The sequence below is a fragment of the Scylla paramamosain genome, chromosome 2, assembly GCF_035594125.1.
Source record: "Scylla paramamosain isolate STU-SP2022 chromosome 2, ASM3559412v1, whole genome shotgun sequence".
NCBI lineage: Eukaryota > Metazoa > Arthropoda > Malacostraca > Decapoda > Portunidae > Scylla > Scylla paramamosain.
In genome coordinates, this window is record NC_087152.1 from 12,062,501 (window position 1) to 12,082,500 (window position 20,000).

Sequence of the window (20,000 nt, forward strand, 5' to 3'; positions counted from 1 at the left end):
GCATTGTTTTGTTCACGAACTGACCTCAATTCACGTGATGCTTACAGTTTACAAGTGCAAGAACTCGCCATTTTTTTTCAATGCGGGGAGCCTGAAAAGAGAGAGAGAGAGAGAGAGAGAGAGAGAGAGAGAGAGAGAGAGAGAGAGAGAGAGAGAGAGAGAGAGAAACGTGCATTTCCTTCAAGCCAATGTGTGAAGGCTTGTCTGTTATCAAATGCACCTTCAGTAGTGGCTGGAGGAAATGTGGCGCTGGAAATTAGAAGTGGACATGAGCTTACAGACTGGTCGTCCCTCACATTTACTCTCTCCACTGGGAGAAAATGTAATATGCATGTAAGTAACATTAAATAGCACACACATCACAACAGTTGCATGGATAGCAATTCCAAGCTGTCACCGAAAGGTAAAAGCACATCGCAAAAAAATAAATGAATAATGGATATTAGAAAAACACTTTAGAAAAAAATATATATATCCATGCTGTGCAATGTTAAATTAGCACGGTCTTTTAGGCAAGCGTTCAGAAAAATACACAATATCACGTAGAATGTCATAGCGAATCAACAAACTCTAGCAGAATCGTAGAAAATTGTAATATGAGAGAAAAACAAAGATGGAGGTAAGAAAAAAAAATATCAGGACACGAATATGATGACGAGAATGTAAGCGTAAACATGAGCGAAATCAATGATGGAAGGAAATGTATGTCACCTTTAGTCCAGCGAGCAGGTGAGGAAGAGGAGCACTCGTCACCTGTACTCTGGCATCGGCACCACTTCACACGTGCCTCAGGGAAGGTGGACGCAGGAGTGTTGTAAAAGAGAGATGAGAACATGCACTTCAGGGTAAAATGAGGGACTCTCTCTCTCTCTCTCTCTCTCTCTCTCTCTCTCTCTCTCTCTCTCTCTCTCTCTCTCTCTCTCTCTCTCTCTCTCTCTCTCTCTCTCTCTCTCTCTCTCTCTCTCTCTCTCTCTCTCTCTCTCTCTCTCTCTCTCTCTCTCTCTCTCTCTCTCTGTATTCGAATGAATTGATGCCGATGGTGGTAGTGGTGGTGGTGGTGGTAGTGGTGGTGATGATGATGATGATGGAGGTGGTGGCGGTGGCGGTGGTGGTAGATGGTAGTAATTGTAGAAGTAGTGTTAGAAGAAGTAGCAGTAGGAAGGATAGTAGTAGTGGTTTCGGTAGTACAGCAGGGGTAATTGTAGTAGTAGTAGTAGTAGTAGTAGTAGTAGTAGTAGTAGTAGTATACAGCATCCCTATTTCCAGTACTTCACTATAATCTCACAATCCTTCTCCTTTTCTCACCACTTTTTCTTTGATACTTGTAACATATTGCTCCTCTCACAGTAGTTTGGCTAACCTACTTTATAATAATTTCCAAGCTTGTTCCTCCACCTGGTATTCCTCCGCCCGTACCTTTTCAAGTATGTCCGTGTCTCTCTCTCTCTCTCTCTCTCTCTCTCTCTCTCTCTCTCTCTCTCTCTCTCTCTCTCTCTCTCTCTCTCTCTCTCTCTCTCTCTCTCTCTCTCTCTCTCTCTCTCTCTCTCTCTCTCTCTCTCTCTCTCTCTCTCTCTCTCTCTCTCTCTCTCTCTCTCTCTCTCTCTCTGTTCTTCACGTCCTCATCTGGAGTATATTCAACCAATTTTCTTCCTCCCGTCTTCTTTCTCTTCTCCTTCACGTTCACATAATTTCAGTTTCCCTTTCTTCCTCCTGGTCTTATCGCTGCATTCCTTCTTCCCTTCCCTCGTTCCTTGTGTCTGACATCTTTCTTTCTTTCGTTTCTTTCCTGCTTTCTCTCCTTGTCCCTTTTTTTCTTTCTTTTCCTTCTTTTCTCTCTTTCACTGGCAACGAATTCGTGTTTCTTAAACCAGCTTTCTGCCTCCTGAATTTAATTATTCTCTCTCTCTCTCTCTCTCTCTCTCTCTCTCTCTCTCTCTCTCTCTCTCTCTCTCTCTCTCTCTCTCTCTCTCTCTCTCTCTCTCTCTCTCTCTCTCTCTCTCTCTCTCTCTCTCTCTCACTCAGCAATATCTATATAATTCGATACACTGACAAAGCAATATGCTGAGACGCGTCACTATTAAGAGAGAGAGAGAGAGAGAGAGAGAGAGAGAGAGAGAGAGAGAGAGAGAGAGAGAGAGAGAGAGAGAGAGAGAGAGAGAGACGGACGGACAGACAAACAGGAAGACAGGCAGGCAGCCAGGCAGGTCTATATTGAGCGAGTCAGCCGCTCATTAGCAAAAGCTCGTAATGAATATTACACCTGGTTATAGCAATCCAGGACCGAGGTTTCTCTTGGGAATTGAGGCCGTGAGAAGGAACAGGTGATTTGTGTGTGAGAGAGAGAGAGAGAGAGAGAGAGAGAGAGAGAGAGAGAGAGAGAGAGAGAGAGAGAGAGAGAGAGAGTGTAGAAGACGGAAGAAATGGGGATATGAAAGGAATATATAAAGAAGAGGAAAAGGAAGGAATAAAAATTCGTAGAAGAGGAGAGTGAAATGGATGGGAAGAGAGAGAGAGAGAGAGAGAGAGAGAGAGAGAGAGAGAGAGAGATTTATCCAGGTATGTAATTCTGTATATATTCAAATTCTAATGAGAGCGATAAAGGCAGGTTCATTAAGCAGAAACATTTAATAGAACCTAAAATCTTTACCATTAAAAGAAAAAAACGTAGCAAGCGAGAGAGAGAGAGAGAGAGAGGGGGGCACATTTGACCTTGTGCCCTGCCGTTCGCCTCTTTCCCTGTAGTCGCCTCAGTATTTTACATTTTTACGAGGTGTTGCAAGTGTCCCTGTGAAAGTGTGTCATACTTTATAATCCGTGGTCATTTCCGTGATGGCTGGCGGCACTGATGGTCGCCGTGATGACTTTGCAGCCCTCGTGCATTTACTGGAAGCGTAGATAAAGACTGGCTAATGTCACAATGAAGCTTTTAAATGCGTTGCCGTGATAATACTGTCGAAATATGAGCGGGGTTGTTCCATACGTAAAGCAGGGAAGGTTTATTGGCCCAACTATTGTAGAGACGAACATAGAGACAGAATTTATTGGATCGTATTAACCCTTTCAATGCTATATGACGTGTTTCCTTATTCACAAACCGTTTCTCTTCGTTGTGCGGCTACCTCTGATCACCACACTGGATAAACATTGGATCTTTTCTTTTCGTTCTCTTTCCGTTCTTACAGGTGTTGCAAAGGATTTTATACAGTGCCTCTAGTGTTGTCCATTGTTACATATTGCAGTGAAAGGGTTAATAGTTATTCTCTTTCTTATTGGCTCCTTTCTATATATTTTATCACTGTTTTCTATAAGGCATAAGCTGTCTCAGAAACGTTGATTCTGCGGATCTTTGTGGAAACTTTATTAGGTTAGCTTTCATGCAGATCCATATACAGTAAGTTAGAGTAGGGATTTAGTATATATAGGGAATACTGTTATTTGACTTTTTTTCAGTAGAGTTAGTCATGTCTTCTTATCGTGGTGAAGTTACGGAGCGACTTTTTTTTTTTTTTTGTGAGATATCTTAAGATTTGTTTGAATGGTATTAATATTTCAAGCAAAGGTGGACATTGAACCAAAATATAATTTTATTTGTTTTTTTTATGCGGATTCAAATATGCATGCACCCGGATTCAGGACTATGATATTTTTTTCAGTCTCCTTCAGCTTCCTACCCTCCCCTCCCCCAGGCGTTGTGAATCTACGGAGGATGCTTGCGGCGTTTCACTGGTCTTCTGAGAATGTCACCTCTCCGATTGACGTTATATATTTCAGTGTACAGACCCTTGATTTGTTATGGTCATAGTAGTGGTGTAGGCATGATTTCTGAATGCCTTCTGGGTTTTACTTATATATATATATATATATATATATATATATATATATATATATATATATATATATATATATATATATATATATATATATATATATATATATATATATATATATATATATATATATATATATATATATATATATATATATATATATATATATATATATATATATATATATATATATATATATATATATATATATATATATATATATATATATATATATATATATACAACAACAACAACAACAACAACTACTACTACTACTACTACTACTACTACTACTACTACTACTACTACTACTACTACTACTACTACTACTACTACTACTACCGCCACCTCCACCACTAAATTACTACTATTACTATTACTACTACTACTACTACTACTACTGCTGCTATTACTACAATAACAACAACTATTACTATTACTATTACCACCTCCACCATCACCACTACTACTACTACTACTTCTACAACAAAAACAATAACGACTAGCCAATAAACATAACAACTTCACCACCACCACCACCACCAACACCACCACCAACCAACCTTATGAATACTTTTCCCCCAATAACCACACTCCATTTCCTCTTCCTTTGTTGCAACACGTTCAGTTATCAACCTGCTGCTCTGACCCACTCACCCACCCGTCCGCAGCATGACCTGGTGGTGACTGCAGAGGGCGGCGGAGAGGCGGCGCATGCTTTGGTCCACGTTAGAGTTGGCGATGTGAATGACAACCCTCCTGTATTTCTTCGTCCCGACCCTCGCCTCACCGTTATAGAAGAGGACGATAGGGACCTCCCCGCTACCATCGCTAAGGTAAGCACAGGTGTAAATGGAAGGGAAGAAGCAAGGCAGGTGCAAATAGAGGTCTCAGGAGGAGGAAAGCAGGAAGGTAATTGCGAATCTACAGGTGTACGGGGAGGAAGAATGGAGGAGAGTAGAAAAGTTGTATGTGTGATTTCCGTAGTAGCAAGGAGAGTAATTTTGAATATGTGATCGTGAAGGAAAACGCGGAGGTTGTCTGTGTGTGGAAGTGGACAAAGGAAATACTTAGAGGAGAAAGGTTGCGAAGGGAGGCTGAAGTTTGTGAGGAGAGAGAGAGAGAGAGAGAGAGAGAGAGAGAGAGAGAGAGAGAGAGAGAGAGAGAGAGAGAGAGAGAGAGAGAGAGAGAAGCATGGCTGGATGTTTGTAGTGGAATGGTTAAAATATGTCGATAGATAAATGGATAGATTGATAGAACGACAGATTTACAGATTGATCGGTTGACTGATTTATCGATAGATTGATCGATAGACAGGCAGATAGAAAGACAGGTAAATAGATACAGATCGATGAATATTTTATTGATTACAGCATTCAGTACCTCAAGTATAATTACAACTGTACCATCCTAGCACAAATCGCACTATCAAATATCTTCCTTTGAATGATACCCCCAAAACAATATACAATTGCCTAAAGAAACATAATTTTGCAAAATGTTCAAAATATTTCACTTTCCTTCGCTGCAACACTACAGTTAACCCCTTGACTGCCACTTGATACACCCTTCAATAATTACCAATCACTCGGAGACATCTACACTTACTCTACAGACACATCCAATCCTTGAACTGGGAAGAAATTGCAAAATGTATCCTTTTCCATTGCTACCTTTCTTGTGAATGCTTATAAAGACTCACGCATTGCTTCTGGGGCTGCTAATTGTTTCGTGCCGCAGTGAAAGGATTAAATATGACTCACTAGACTTCCTGATCTTCTTGGGTAACTGTACGCCTCACCAAAACACACAACTGTATAACACCACACAAAGTTGAAGGTAGCACTCAAGACAAGACGTGGCGGCAGGTGGAGGCGGTGGACGCGGATTTGCTGGACGAAGGGAGGCTGGTGTTCCGGGTGACTGGCGACGGCGTGGAGCAGGAGGAGGGCAGCGGGGAGGCCTTCTTCACCGTCCACGCCCGCACCGGAGACCTGATCCAGCTGAGGGTGATTAGAATGCTGCTGCTGGTGTTATCTTTAGTGTTACTGCTGCTGCTGTTGCTACTTCTACTGCTACTGCTACTGCTACTGCTATTACTACTACTACTACTACTACTACTACTACTACTACTACTACTACTACTACTACTACTACTACTACTACTACTACTACTACTACTACTACTACTCTCTCTCTCTCTCTCTCTCTCTCTCTCTCTCTCTCTCTCTCTCTCTCTCTCTCTCTCTCTCTCTCTCTCTCTCTCTCTCTCTCTCTCTCTCTCTCTCTCTCTCTCTCTCTCTCTCTCTCTCTCTCTCTCTCTAGGATGTCATCTTTCAGTCCCTCTTCATTATTTCATGTTTAACCGCACACACACACACACACACACACACACACACACACACACACACACACACACACACACACACACACACACACACACACACAGAGAGAGAGAGAGAGAGAGAGAGAGAGAGAGAGAGAGAGAGAGAGAGAGAGAGAGAGAGAGAGAGAGAGAGAGAGAGAGAGAGAGAGAGAGAGAGAGAGATTCTGTGCTCCACCCTCACACCTCACACCTTCAATTCTCAGTCTCCCTTTCCCCTTCATATCCCATTCTGGCTCCTCTTACTCTCCCTCGCCTCCCTGTCCCTCAAGACCTCTCCCTCAGCCTTTCCTTCCCCCTTCCTCTCACCCTGCCTTGTCCACTCCATTATCCCTCACTTTACCTATTCATTCCCCTCCTCCCTTCACCTTTCCTACATTCCTCTCCTTCATTCCCCTCCCTTCCATCATCCCTGTGGCATGTGTCTTTATTCTACACTATACTCTCTCTCTCTCTCTCTCTCTCTCTCTCTCTCTCTCTCTCTCTCTCTCTCTCTCTCTCTCTCTCTCTCTCTCTCTCTCTCTCTCTCTCTCTCTCTCTCTCTCAGTAAAGGTAATGATCTTGTGCATTATTGGATTAAGATTGATATGATGAAGGAGTCTTGAGGCAATGGTTACTCGTGCGTCACTCCTGTGCTCATTGCATCAGCTATGAGTCGCGGTGCTCGTTCCTTCTCGTGTCTCACATTTCGTCGGTCAGCAGGACGAAATGGTGTGTAGGAAATGTGAATTCTTTTTACTTTTTCCTCCTTCCACGCGCAATGTAGTGAATATCTGATCTGTAAATTATGTGAATGTCTCGTGCGTATTTATTCACAACAGCTCTGGTGATAAAAATCTTTTAATAAAATTTTAATTCAGCCTTGTTAATTATCTAGAAAAGTGTAATTATAATCTGGATGCAATTTAATATTTATCGCTGGCTGGTAGTAAGTGGATGACAGCTTTGGGTTAGCGGCGCTGCTTGGGACGAGTGCCGGGCAATGTGACGAAGTGGTGGAGGCGCCCGGTACTTACCGGTGTGGTGAGGGGTCAGAGGCTTGAGGGCAGCGTCACTGGGTGGAAGAAGTTTGGTGGAAAAGTAGTGCTTTCCTTGACACTGGCGACGTGACCGTTTGTGGCTGCACGGGAATTCCATTTTCACTTCCTGAAGGAACGAGCACTCATCACTCACTGTAATGCGTCTCTTATTGTGTCCTAATCTGTGGTTTCCTCCTGACGGCGATGCAGGCACTGGACAGGGACCCGCCGCAGGGGAGAGGCGTGTGGCGGCTGAGGGTGGAGGTGCGGGACGGCCAGTGGTGGGGAGATGACCAGAACTCCCCTACCTTCCCACGCCACTACTCCCCATCCCACCCACACCGGCAGGCGTCCTGGGGCCGCCAAGAGCCGCAGCTGCTCCCTGACGCTGCTGAGGAGGCGTTGAGAGGTTGGGAAGGTGGTGGGGTCTTCCCTGAGCCTGCCACTGGCGACAGAAATAGAGGCGCTAGAGAAGAGCGCCATGCATCACCGCCGAGAGCAGACTCTGGGACACCAGTGCTCGGCTTGGTGACGCAATACAAACCAAGTATGGCACCAAGTATGAATGGTGCTGACAGACCAAGACCCGAGAAGCGCCATCCAACCGCTGAGACCAAATACAAAGCTCCAAGTGTGTCTGAAAATCAGAAAGACAGTGACGACAAGGGCGGCGCATCAGGGCAGGACAACAGTTATGGAATGGCCCCACACGAGCGGCAGATGAGATTCAAAGACGCCTTCGATGCCTTCACACCAGCGCCTCATTTGCAGGACATACAAGGCCACCAACAGCAGCAGCGACCCACACCTGCTAACGGCTACGGCAGAACAACAGAAGCCTTTAAATCACAACATTCTGAGAAGCCAATCACACACAAGAGCCCAAAACTGCCTCCCCCTCCTCCCTGGGACCGCCGTCATCCTCCTGGCACCCGCAGCGCTCATCATGCCACGAAGGCTGAGGGCGAGGTAGCAGAAGAGTCGCATCACATAGCGCAGATAAGGAGAGGGCAAAATAAAAAGCGAAACCCCACACAGCCTCGGCCCAGACAGGGAACAGAGCCCGCGATTGTCCCGCCTCGCCAGGACGTCCTTGATGCATTCACTAAAGGAGAAAAGGAAGCGGACTCGTCTCTCCATTTCTCGGACAATGTTTCCGAGTCTCCTGGCGCCTCTTACACTGCCGGATCTTCTTCAAGAGACACGAGGGGCGTCAGACTATCCCGCGACGCCAATGAAATGACATTCACTTCCTTGGGGGACATTCTGACGGAGGATTACGAGTGCGAGGACGTCACAGTGATTGCTTATGAGTATGATGGCGTTCAAGGAGATGGAGGCAGGGAGCGGCGCGTGCACGTGGTGGAGACCGAGGTGACGGTGGTGGTGAAGGACATCAACGACAACGCCCCGGTTTTCCCCAACGCCACCATGATCGGCCACGTGCAGGAGAACGGCGCCGCGGGTGAGTGTGCCTCGTATTTTGCCTTTGTTTATCGTGCATGAGGAAACGGTGAAATGCCCGACGCTTTATCCTGTTTTCTTGACTCTCTCTCTCTCTCTCTCTCTCTCTCTCTCTCTCTCTCTCTCTCTCTCTCTCTCTCTCTCTCTCTCTCTCTCTCTCTCTCTCTCTCTCTCTCTCTCTCTCTGGTGTTTGTTTTATGCTGTTTGCTCGCCACCGTCCCGCGCTTCCCCGCCTGACAAATCCTCGGCAGTGTTGTCTCAGTGCTTGTTTCCTCACCCATCAGGAAGTTAGTGGTGCCAAATGTTTCTTGTGTGTTTTTTTTTTTTTCTCTTTCTCTTTTATTTTCTAGCTTCTCTTTTCGAGTCTTGTCTTTTTCATTTCGTTTCTCTTTCTTTTTCTGCGTTCCTTTAGGTGCGATGCTGATTTCTTTTTCTGGGTCAATGTACGTCTCTCTCTCTCTCTCTCTCTCTCTCTCTCTCTCTCTCTCTCTCTCTCTCTCTCTCTCTCTCTCTCTCTCTCTCTCTCTCTCTCTCTCTCTCTCTCTCTCTCTCTCCCCGACACACACATACACAAGTAACACAATATTTTTCTTTCTCATGCAACTGTTTCTGTCCCTTTTTTTTTTTTTCCTACTCATTCAACTACTTCTCTCTCTCTCTCTCTCTCACACAACTATTTCTCTCCCACATGCAACTTTTTCTCCAACGCGCAACTGTTTCTCTCTCCCACACGCAACTATTTCTGTCTCCCACTCGCAAGTGTTTCTCTCTCCCACGCAACTGTTTTTCCCACACGCAACTATTTCTTTCTCCCCACTCGCAACTATTTCTCTCCCTCACGCAGCTGTTTCTCTCTCCCTCGCGCACTTATTTTCCTCCCACACCAAGTATTTCTCACACTCATGCAACTATATCTCCCCCATACGCTACTCTGTCACCCCACACGCAACTATTTTTCTCCCACTCAGCCTCACTCACCGCACGCAACACCATCCTAGTATGCACTCAGTCCTCCATCAAACACTCACATACATAATAGCACATAGCAGTATTCAGATTCACACCCACACACCCACAGGCACACACACACACACACACACCGACACACACGCACACAGATCGTTCGTTAACCTTTTGCGAATCGCAGAATGAAAATTGCTGACCTGGAAATTTCTTTCTCGCGAGCAAGATGTGAAGGTACGAAGCGGAACTACCTAGAGAACCATTGTGATTTTGGAGTGACATGTAAAAAGAATTTCTCTCCCATCTTGATCCTGTATTTGGCTGGTATGTCTGGTGGCTCGTCTGCTATTGGTTCGTTGGGTGGTTCGTTGGTTAGATGGGCGTCTGTCTGTTTACCTGTGTGTTTGGTTGGTTAGCTCTCTAATTTTTTAGTTGGTTGGCTGTGTAACGCTGTCTGTTTGCCTGATTAGCTCTCTATTCGGCTGTTTGGTTCCCTGGTTAGATGGCTTTTTTGTCTGCTTAGTTGGCTGTCTGTCTGTCTGTCTGTCTGTCTGTCTGTTTTGACTGACTGGCTTCGTGTCTACGTGGATGGTCGTGTATCTAGTTCGTTGGGTGTTTTATTTGATAGGTTGACTGGATGACTGGCTAACTGAGAATCCGGTTTCTTTGGTTATCTTATTGGCTAACCGGCTGTCAGTATAGCTGGTTGGTTGAATGGATGGATGGGCGATTGTTTGCTTGGCTGTTTATTTGGTTTGCTGTCTGAATGACTGTTCGGCTGTGTGGCTGTCTGTCTATCTAGCTGGCTGGCTGGCTGGCTGGTTGGCCTTTTACCCAATAAGTTGGTTGCCTGACTGGATGGCTGTCTGTCTGACTGATAGGCTGGTTGGTTGTCTAATTGTCTGTCCGGCTAGTTAGATTTCTGCCTGGCTGACTGGTTATCCGGCTGGTTGGTTGAGGTGTCCAAGTGACTCTCTCTCTCTCTCTCTCTCTCTCTCTCTCTCTCTCTCTCTCTCTCTCTCTCTCTCTCTCTCTCTCTCTCTCTCTCTCTCTCTCTCTCTCTCTCTCTCTCTCTCTCTCTCTCTCTCTCTCTCTCTCTCTCTCTCTCTCTCTCTCTCTCTCTCTCTCTCTCTCTCTCTCTCTCTCTCTCTCTCTCTCTCTCTCTCTCTCTCTCTCTCTCTCTCTCTCTCTCTCTCTCTCTCTCTCAAGTAGATCACACTCAGTAGGGAATGTTTCAGGTTGCCTTAGTATTCAAGGGACATGGTGAAGTTAGGAGCCACTGAGAGGAGGGCGCCGCCACACAGTTGAAGCTGAACCTTTCCTTTCGTGACCTGCAGATTTTCTCCAGGAAAGACTGACTGAAATAAACTTGCTTGCTTGCTTCCTTGCCAAACGTTCTTTTCTGGAGGAAGTTTGTCAAAACGTTTTCGTATATTTTTATCAAACGATCGTCGAATGTTTGGGAGTTCCACTTAAATTTTTATATTTTTCTTCCGCTCGACGGAAGAAAATATAGAAGGGAGTATAACAGATTAGCCAGATCTAGACACAAGCAGTAGTAAATATTCCCTTTGGATGTTGGAGCATTTGGCTTGTTTGTTTCCATTTTTCACTCCTTCAGGGACACAAAATACATAAGGAAATATTAAAAATAACATTAGATTCAAATACAGACAAAAGGACATCTACTAAATTCTTCTCCACATTCTGAGGAAATAAGTTTGTTTTCCATTTCCCAAGTCCTCGACACGGAAAAAGGTATGATGAAACAATTAGGTAAAGCTGGAGTTAGATGCAAAGAAGTTCTAGTGAATATTTCTACACATTACTGGATAAATGTAGTTGTTTTCTATTTTTCAGCACCTAGCAAGCGGCATACGTATAAATTATTAAATATCGTTAAATTTAAAGTGCGGTAAAATATTCCCACACAATATTGGTTAAATTCGCTTTCTGTTTACTACTCTTCCTCCCCCTCCTTTTCTCTCTCTCTCTCTCTCTCTCTCTCTCTCTCTCTCTCTCTCTCTCTCTCTCTCTCTCTCTCTCTCTCTCTCTCTCTCTCTCTCTCTAACGTGCAAGGTACAAAAAAAGATTATGTAACGCTCGGTTCAAATAGTACGAGCAACGGAAGATTTAGCAAAATTTCCCTCACAATGTTGGACGAAATCACTTTTTTTTTTTTTTATGTAATTTTTCCCTTTCCGGTTAACGAGAACTGTATGAAATAAAACATGTATTACGCGTCACTAGAGTTTTCACAGTACAAAGAGTTGAAAGTTTAGTTAAATTTACTCTCACAATATTAGTTTTTCTTTTTCTTTCTTTTTTTTTTTTTTTTTTTTTTTGGGGGGGGGTACGGTTCTTCTCTATTTGCAACGTGGCGGTAGATTTTAACAGTACAAGCAAAGCAAGAGAAACCTCAGCGACATTTCCCACACAATATTGGACAAATTCACTCTTTTATTCCATTTTATTTATTTATTTTATATATTTCCTTTTTAACATTCTACCTCGCTTCACAAACTAAAAAAAAAAAACGTGCGTACAGAATCACCATTACGCGGCGCTGGATTTAGATAGTACAAGCATTATGGGGTGAATAATTCCTCACTGGTGTTGTCGCGGGCGGCAGACACAGCTCCCCGCTTCCCCACGTCATCACAACACAACTCGCCTCTCGGGGACCCGCTCCACCCTGGCGTGTCCTAGAATCCTTGAACATCCTGGCCACGAAAAAATACTCACTCACTTGCTGTTGTTGTTTGTTGTTTGCGTGATAATCTGAAGGAGTTAAAGCGAAAATTACTCTCTCTCTCTCTCTCTCTCTCTCTCTCTCTCTCTCTCTCTCTCTCTCTCTCTCTCTCTCTCTCTCTCTCTCTCTCTCTCTCTCTCTCTCTCTCTCTCTCTCTCTCTCTCTCTCTCTCAACGAGGTAACGAGGGAACTTGTTTGTTGAGCTTTGCCTAGTTAAGAAGTGGATGTAGTGTGTGTGTGTGTGTGTGTGTGTGTGTGTGTGTGTGTGTGTGTATTTCCCTTTGGTATTTATTCATTCGTTGTATTTTTACCATTGGAACTGCTATTGCTATTGTTGTTGTTGTTGTTGTTCATACCCATTCTTTTGTTTGTGCTGTTGTTGTTATTTTCATCCCATGCATTGTTATCGTCATGAGTGTAAGTCCCAGAAAGCATGCATTTATTCTTGTATTTCCTTTATGTGTGTCTTTATTTTCGCATTCCTGTTTTTTTATGTTTCTTTTGTATGTTATTGTATGGATTTTCACTTTCAAGTATCGTTTACCTTTAATTTCTCCCTTTTTTATGATTTTTCTCTCCTTTTTTTTTTTTTTTTTTTTTTTTTTACCGAGGGGAAGGTTTTTGTTATGCTCTGTTTTATTTTGTTTTGTTTATTGCTGTCCTTTGTCACACCAGCTTCTGTTCCTTTCATTTTCTCTTTTTTCCCATTTTCTGTCACACATGCTCTCCTGGATTTCAAATTTGTTCGTTTAGATGTGCTCTCTGCCTCTCCTTTGTGATCATTGTTCTCCAGCCTTTGTATTGCTATTGTCCTTTATCTATTTGTATTAACCTCCCCTTTGCTTTCCATTCTGCATTTAGCTATTCTCTTTTACCCTCTTCTTTACTCTTGCTCTCTTCAACCCCCACCATCCTCTTAGTTAATACAGCATCGTTCGTTCATATTGTTCATCAGTGCAAGGAAGAAGTTGGTTAGTGTATGGTGCTTACGTCAGTCTGCGAGATGTGCATAATTTCATACATCATTGTACTCGTAGACTATCGTACTTCTTAGAATAGCTAGCATACCTTCACTCCTCCTCCTCCTCCTCCTCCTCCTCCTCCTCCTCCTCCTCCTCCTCCTCCAACATCTTTCTCGCCTTTTTCTTTGCACAAATCTCCACGGCAGAAAGAATTGAGCCGGTTAATAATCTAATATTCTGTGATGCCACGTTGACATCTCTTATTTATTACCAAGATTACGCAGGAAGAAGACGAGGAAAAGGAGAAGGAGGTGGAGGAGGTGGCGGTGGTGGTGGGGGTGGTGGTGGTGGTAGAAGAGAAAGAGAAGGAGTTTGAGGAGAAAATGAGATAATGCAGGTGGTGGAGGAGGAGGAAGGAGAGGATAACGTAAGGAGGAGAGAGGAGGAGGAGGAGGAGGAGGAGGAGGAGGAGGAGGAGGATAAGGAGGAAGTAAGGTAATGCAGGTGGAGGAAGAGGAAGAGGATAAAGCAGGTAGGGGATAAGAGGAGCAGCAGGAGGAGGAGGAGGAGGAGAGCAGGTGGAAGAGAAAGAGCTGGTGGAAGAGGAAGGCAGTGAGGTAATGGAGGTGAGAGGGTAAGAGTAGGATAAAGCATCTTGGAGGAGGAAGAGAAGGAGGAGGAGGAGGAGGAGGAGGAGGAGGAGGAGGAGGAGGAGGAGGAGGAGGGCAAGAAAAAGGAGGAGGAAGTGGCTATAAAGGTGACTGAGGTGTGAAGTCGAAAGAAAATAAGGGATGACAGAGGAGACAGAGAGGCGTGAAGGAAGAATATGCAACGAAGGAAGGAAGGATTTGCAGGAGGAAGCCAGTGTAGTGCGGGGGGAGGGGGAGGGGGAGGGGGAGGAAGAGAAGGAGCTAGGGAGGCTGCATTTGGGTCTGGGAGGAGATAAGATTATACAAGGAAGAGGAGGAGGAGGAGGAGGAGGAAGAAGAGGTGGGAAACGTGAAGGTATGCATATTTCGCCACCCACAAGATGCATGTATAATATTATCATACATATGCATACACGAGAGAGAGAGAGAGAGAGAGAGAGAGAGAGAGAGAGAGAGAGAGAGAGAGAGAGAGTCATGCATACATTCACTATAACAAGTCTTTCAAGAGAATATATTTTTCATCTCAAGGAAAAATCTATGGACCTTGTATGACCCCATTAATCTCTCCTCCTCCTCCTCCTCCTCCTCCTCCTCCTCCTCCTCCTCCTCCTCCTCCTCCTCCTCCTCCTCCTCCTCCTCCTCCTCCTCCTCTCAAGCATCCCATCTTGTAGCAATGCCTCACAACTCACCTCGCCTCATCACAGACTTACTCCTCAGCCGCCACTCAGATATGCTCCCTACATTCTCTCTCTCTCTCTCTCTCTCTCTCTCTCTCTCTCTCTCTCTCTCTCTCTCTCTCTCTCTCTCTCTCTCTCTCTCTCTCTCTCTCTCTCCCGGGGTTCCATAAGACAACTTTACCTACTCATTCCCTTCATGTTCTTGAGACGATGAGATGTTTTACTCCTCTTCCTCTTCCTCTTCTTCCTCCTCCTCTTCCTCATCTTTCATCTTCTAATCGCACCCTTCCTGCGCCCTTCTCCTAATCTTGCTCTTCCTCCTCGTCATCCGCGTTCTTCTCTTACCTGGTAAAAATACGACTTGCACCTGAGCCAGCATAATCGCCTAATTTGTTGGGATAAGGCAAGGGTTCCTGACCTATTTTGTTACCACCACCACCACCACCACCACCACCACCACCACCGCAATTTCTATTATTACTATCACTATTGTATTCCTATCGCCGTCACTGCTACTATCATTGCTGTCATCACCACCATTATATTTGTCTCCCCGCATTACTACTACTACTACTACTACTACTACTATTATCTCAGCCATCATTAACGTTATGGCTTCTGTCACTAATACCATAAATGCTAGTAGTACCACCACCATCACCATCACTGTTACCACTACAATAACAGCATTACTGTGTGTTGCATCCGTCACCACCATTACCATTACCATTACCACTACATCAACAGCAGCAACAAGAACTATACTACTACTACTACTACTACTACTACTATTACTGCCATTTATGGAAAACACTAAATGGAACGCTCGTTATCTCGTGCTTTTCACACACACACACACACACACACACACACACACACACACACACACACACACACACACACACACACAGAGAGAGAGAGAGAGAGAGAGAGAGAGAGAGAGAGAGAGAGAGAGAGAGAGAGAGAGAGAGAGAGAGAGAGAGAGAGAGAGAGAGAGAGAGAACTTTTTTTTTTTCTGCAGGATGGGTGATGTGAGGTCGTACCCAGTGAGTGAGAAATAAAAGTTAGGATCATTTTTATCTACGGCCTGCGATTTATATTTATCAGAAACGAATCAGACTGAATATGAAAGTGTTGGGATTTTAACTTTTTTTGTCGTCTCTTTCTCCCCCCTTTTTTTTTTATGGATAGGGAAAGGAAGGAAAGAGAAAGGGAGAGAGAGAGAGAGAGAGAGAGAGAGAGAGAGAGAGAGAGAGAGAGAGAGAGAGAGAGAGAGAGAGAGAAAGGAATGTGGGGGAAGAGGAAGGAGAGGGAAAAGAAACCGTGGTATTTTCTATTTACGTGTTTTTTTTTTATTAACAGGAGATTATAGTGTTTTTTTATTCTCTCTCTCTCTCTCTCTCTCTCTCTCTCTCTCTCTCTCTCTCTCTCTCTCTCTCTCTCTCTCTCTCTCTCTCTCTCTCTCTCTCTCTCTCTCTCTCTCTCTCTCTCTCTCTCTCTCTCTCAAGGGCACCAGCTTCAACTTGGTTCAGCACTATCATCTTATTTCATTCTTCCTTTTTTTTTAGTTCCTCCTCCTCCTCCTCCTCCTCCTCCTCCTCCTCCTCCTCCTCCTCCTCCTCCTCCTCCTCCTCCTCCTCCTCCTCCTCCTCCTCCTCCTCCTCCTCCTCCTCATCATCATCATCATCATCATCATCATCGTCATCATCATCATCGTTGTTATGGAAAACCCCGGCTATGATTTACCTTCGGAGTCGTGGAGGCAATAATGTGCCACTCCCAGCCTCCGCTCATCCTTCCTCTGTTATTCATGTATACAAATTGAGTCAGGCTTAGTCCGGCAAAATAAATGCGGCGAGAAATTATATCACTGCCGCGTCAAGGAAGATAAGAAAGCAAGTGTTCAAAAAATGTGGAGCAAAATGTAGTTCATGAGTTGACGTTCTCTCGTAAAGATGTGTAGCAAGTCGTAAGGTCGAGAAAAGTGTAAGGTGAATTCTTAAGATCTCACTGATACCTCAAGTCCTGGAGATAACAACCAAGGCAAGGTGTCTCATGCAACTATTCACTGCACTAAAAACAACGTTTGGAATTTTTATAAGCATAGACAAGAGAGAAGGGGATAAGATAAGAGTAACTTTAGCAATTTCTAGGCAGCACAGTGTCTGTAGTTGGCTGTAGAACAAGAAAAGATGTCTCAGAGTGGTTAATGATTTTAAAAAATGTGCCAAAGACCAGTGAAAGGGTTAACGGTTCTATAATTGACAATTTTTAACATGTAAGTCGTAAAAGAGAGGAAAGGTTCAAGGAAACATGTACTGCGCTGTGAGGCCACACAGTCTTCAGTGAACACGTAAGCATCATGTACAGTCTTACAGTCAACTCCTGAGGCTACGAGTTCTAATAATGAAGAGTGATGTACACTGAAGTCCTTTAGGGATGGATGGAAATTCAATTGAAGTACATATTGTTTCATGAAGCCCTAGGATCTCTCATCAATTAATTATCTAGCCAGCATCTGTAGTCTCCAGATTAAATACTTAGGGTACGAGTCTGTTCTCGTGACCAAAGGCTGTAATGTTGAGGAATGCTTTATGTATATCGGCATTACATTTTGCGGCACTTAACGTCCTGGTGGCAAAACCAACTAACAAGTCTCACAGTAACCAAGAAACAGATAAAGGCAGTCCTAGTTCGAGGTATTGATAAACAAGGCTGTGGATAACAATGAAAGAATTAAACTGCTACTACTAACTGTTCAGCCATTAAGCACCAGGCGTGGAATATAATGCTTTAAACCTTCCCTGTCAGTCTCTTGTTCTCTTCAAACTTGCCAGCTGCTGTATATGATTTGGTGGCGTAATGAGAGTGTCAGTACTGCGTCTTCCTATTGGTACTCCCAGCTGGGGTAGTGTTTCAAGGATAGATGTATTTGTTGTTGGTTTAGTAGTAGTAGTAGTAGTAGTAGTAGTAGTAGTAGTAGTAGTAGTAGTAGTAGTAGTTGTTGTTGTTGTTGTTGTTGTTGTTGTTGTTGTTGTTGTTGTTGTTGTTGCTGCAGTAAAAAATTTTTGTTCTTGTTATTGTAGCAGTAATTCTTCTTCTTCTTCTTCTTCTTCTTCTTCTTCTTCTTCTTCTTCTTCTTCTTCTTCTTCTTCTTCTTCTTCTTCTTCTTCTTTCGCTTTATTGTAATTACATATTATTATTATTATTATTATTATTATTATTATTATTATTATTATTATTATTATTATTATTATTATTATCATCATCATTTTTGTTGTTGTTGTTGTTGTTGTTGTTGTTGTCGTCGTCGTCGTCGTTGTCGTCGTCGTTGTTATTGATTATTGTTAGTGGTTGTCATTCTAGTAGTAGTAGTATAATATTGTTATTACTTACTCATACTCATCATCATCATCAGCACTATAACTATTAACATTATTATTGTTATCACCACTACACTATTATTATTACTGGTATCCGGTATCATCCACCTACCGAGTATGTGTGTGTGTGTGTGTGTGTGTGTGTTAGCAGTCCACAGTCACGGCTCCGCGTCCTGTGCCTGGAGGGGAAAGGGGAGATCACACGGCTCAGGTATATAAACTTTGCCAGGCTGTATTTGATTTGTAATTAACCTGCGAGGGATGCTTAGGGAGGAAACAAGGAAGGGAAGAGGCGGAGAGAGAGAGAGAAGGGGAAACAAGTGATAAGGCGCCGCTAACAGGTCACGGTGAGCGAGAGAAAAGGAGAAGCTAGACGAAAAGATAAATAGAAAAGTGTACAGGTGGAAGTAAAGAAGGGTGGAAGGAAGGTAGGGAAGGGAGGGCGGTAAGGCAATATTTGTAAAGAGGAAAAGAGAATAGAGGCAAGGAAGATAAAAGAGGAGGAAAGCGTTATGAAAGATAAGAAAAAAGAAAGAAATGAGGGAAGGAAAGGTTATGAAAAGGAAAACGGAGAGAAAGGAGAAAGAGCAAAAGGAAAGAAAGGATTATAAAGGAGGGAAAAAAGTGAGAAGGGAAGAAAGGATGTATTATGGAGAGAGAGAGAGAGAGAGAGAGAGAGAGAGAGAGAGAGAGAGAGAGAGAGAGAGAGAGAGAGAGAGAGAGAGAGAGAGAGAGAGAGAGAGAGAGGAAAAAGAAATGAGGATTGAGAGCAGAAGGAAGGAAAGGATTATGAAAGATAGAAAGAGGAAAGAAAGAAGGAAGGAAGAATGGATTATGGAGGGAAAAGGAGACAAGGAACAGAGAAAGTAACGAGAATGGAAAGAATTGTGGAGACAAGGAGAGGAGGTAGAAACAAATTAAAGAATGGAGGGAGGAAGAAAGGAGAAAATGGAGAAAGATTATGAAAGAGGGAAGAGAGAGAAGATAAAAAGAGAGGAAAGAAGGGAGAGAAGGACGGTTCATGAACGAGAAGATATAAGAAAGAAAAAAAAAGGAAAGGACTTTAAACATCAGAGGAGATAAGGAAGAGGGAAGTGGGACAGAAGAGCAAGAAGAAGAATTAAGAAGAGGAGGAGAAGGAGGAGGAGAGAGAGAGAGAGAGAGATAGGAGGCAGGAGAGAAGGAGTGAGAGCACAATCCGGGAAGAGCTGGAGGATGAGATTAGATCGTGATGGGAAATGAGGGAATTAAGCAGAGGCAAGTGGGAGGCTGAGGGAAGGAGAGAGGCTGGTGCTCGTGTCCCTGACGCTGCCAAGGTCCTCCGCTGCGTCGGGAGTCATCTGGCACTGTTTCACCTGCATTCTGACGCTCTCTGTGGGAATAACGGTTTGAAGTTTAATGTTGTGTGTGTGTGTGTGTGTGTGTGTGTGTGTGTGTGTGTGTGTGTGTGTGTGTGTGTGTGTGTGTGTGTGTGTGTGTGTGTGTGTGTGTGCTTTTTTTTTCGTTATTTTTATGATTGCAAGGCATGTGTTGGTGTTTTTATTAGGTTTTATTGGAAAAGTGTTTATTTTATGATGGTGTTTATATTGGTTAGGGTTTTTTTTGCATGGCTTGTTTGAATTTGAAAGTTAGGTTATGTTAGCTTTGATCGCAAGGTTGTTTGATTGTGACGTCTTGTGTTTGTTATTTATTTTTTTCCTCCTTTTATTACGTTCTTCTCTTTGGACGTTTTCTTTGGTGGCAGTCGTGTAAGAGTGTTTCATTTTGAAGCTGATTTATACTCACTATTCCCGTTAATTGTATTCCGTTCTCTGTTTCGAAGCATTTTTCGCCAGTAATCATGTAAAGGCTTTATTGGGTAGTAGTCCTGCAAAGGTGTTTATGTTCGGTTGTGGATTATTGCAGGTATTTCTTTACACT

General features: G+C 43.6%; 1 protein-coding gene across 1 annotated transcript in view; it reads left to right on the top strand.

Moving 5' to 3' along the window:
• LOC135106901 (neural-cadherin-like) overlaps positions 1-20,000 on the top strand; it is a 121,373-nt gene that overhangs the window by 70,675 nt on the left and 30,698 nt on the right. The window contains exons 7-9 of the mRNA XM_064016311.1: positions 4,499-4,663; positions 5,696-5,836; positions 7,440-8,694. Coding sequence (XP_063872381.1) covers positions 4,499-4,663; positions 5,696-5,836; positions 7,440-8,694 — 1,561 coding nt within the window. The remainder of the gene's footprint in view (positions 1-4,498; positions 4,664-5,695; positions 5,837-7,439; positions 8,695-20,000) is intronic.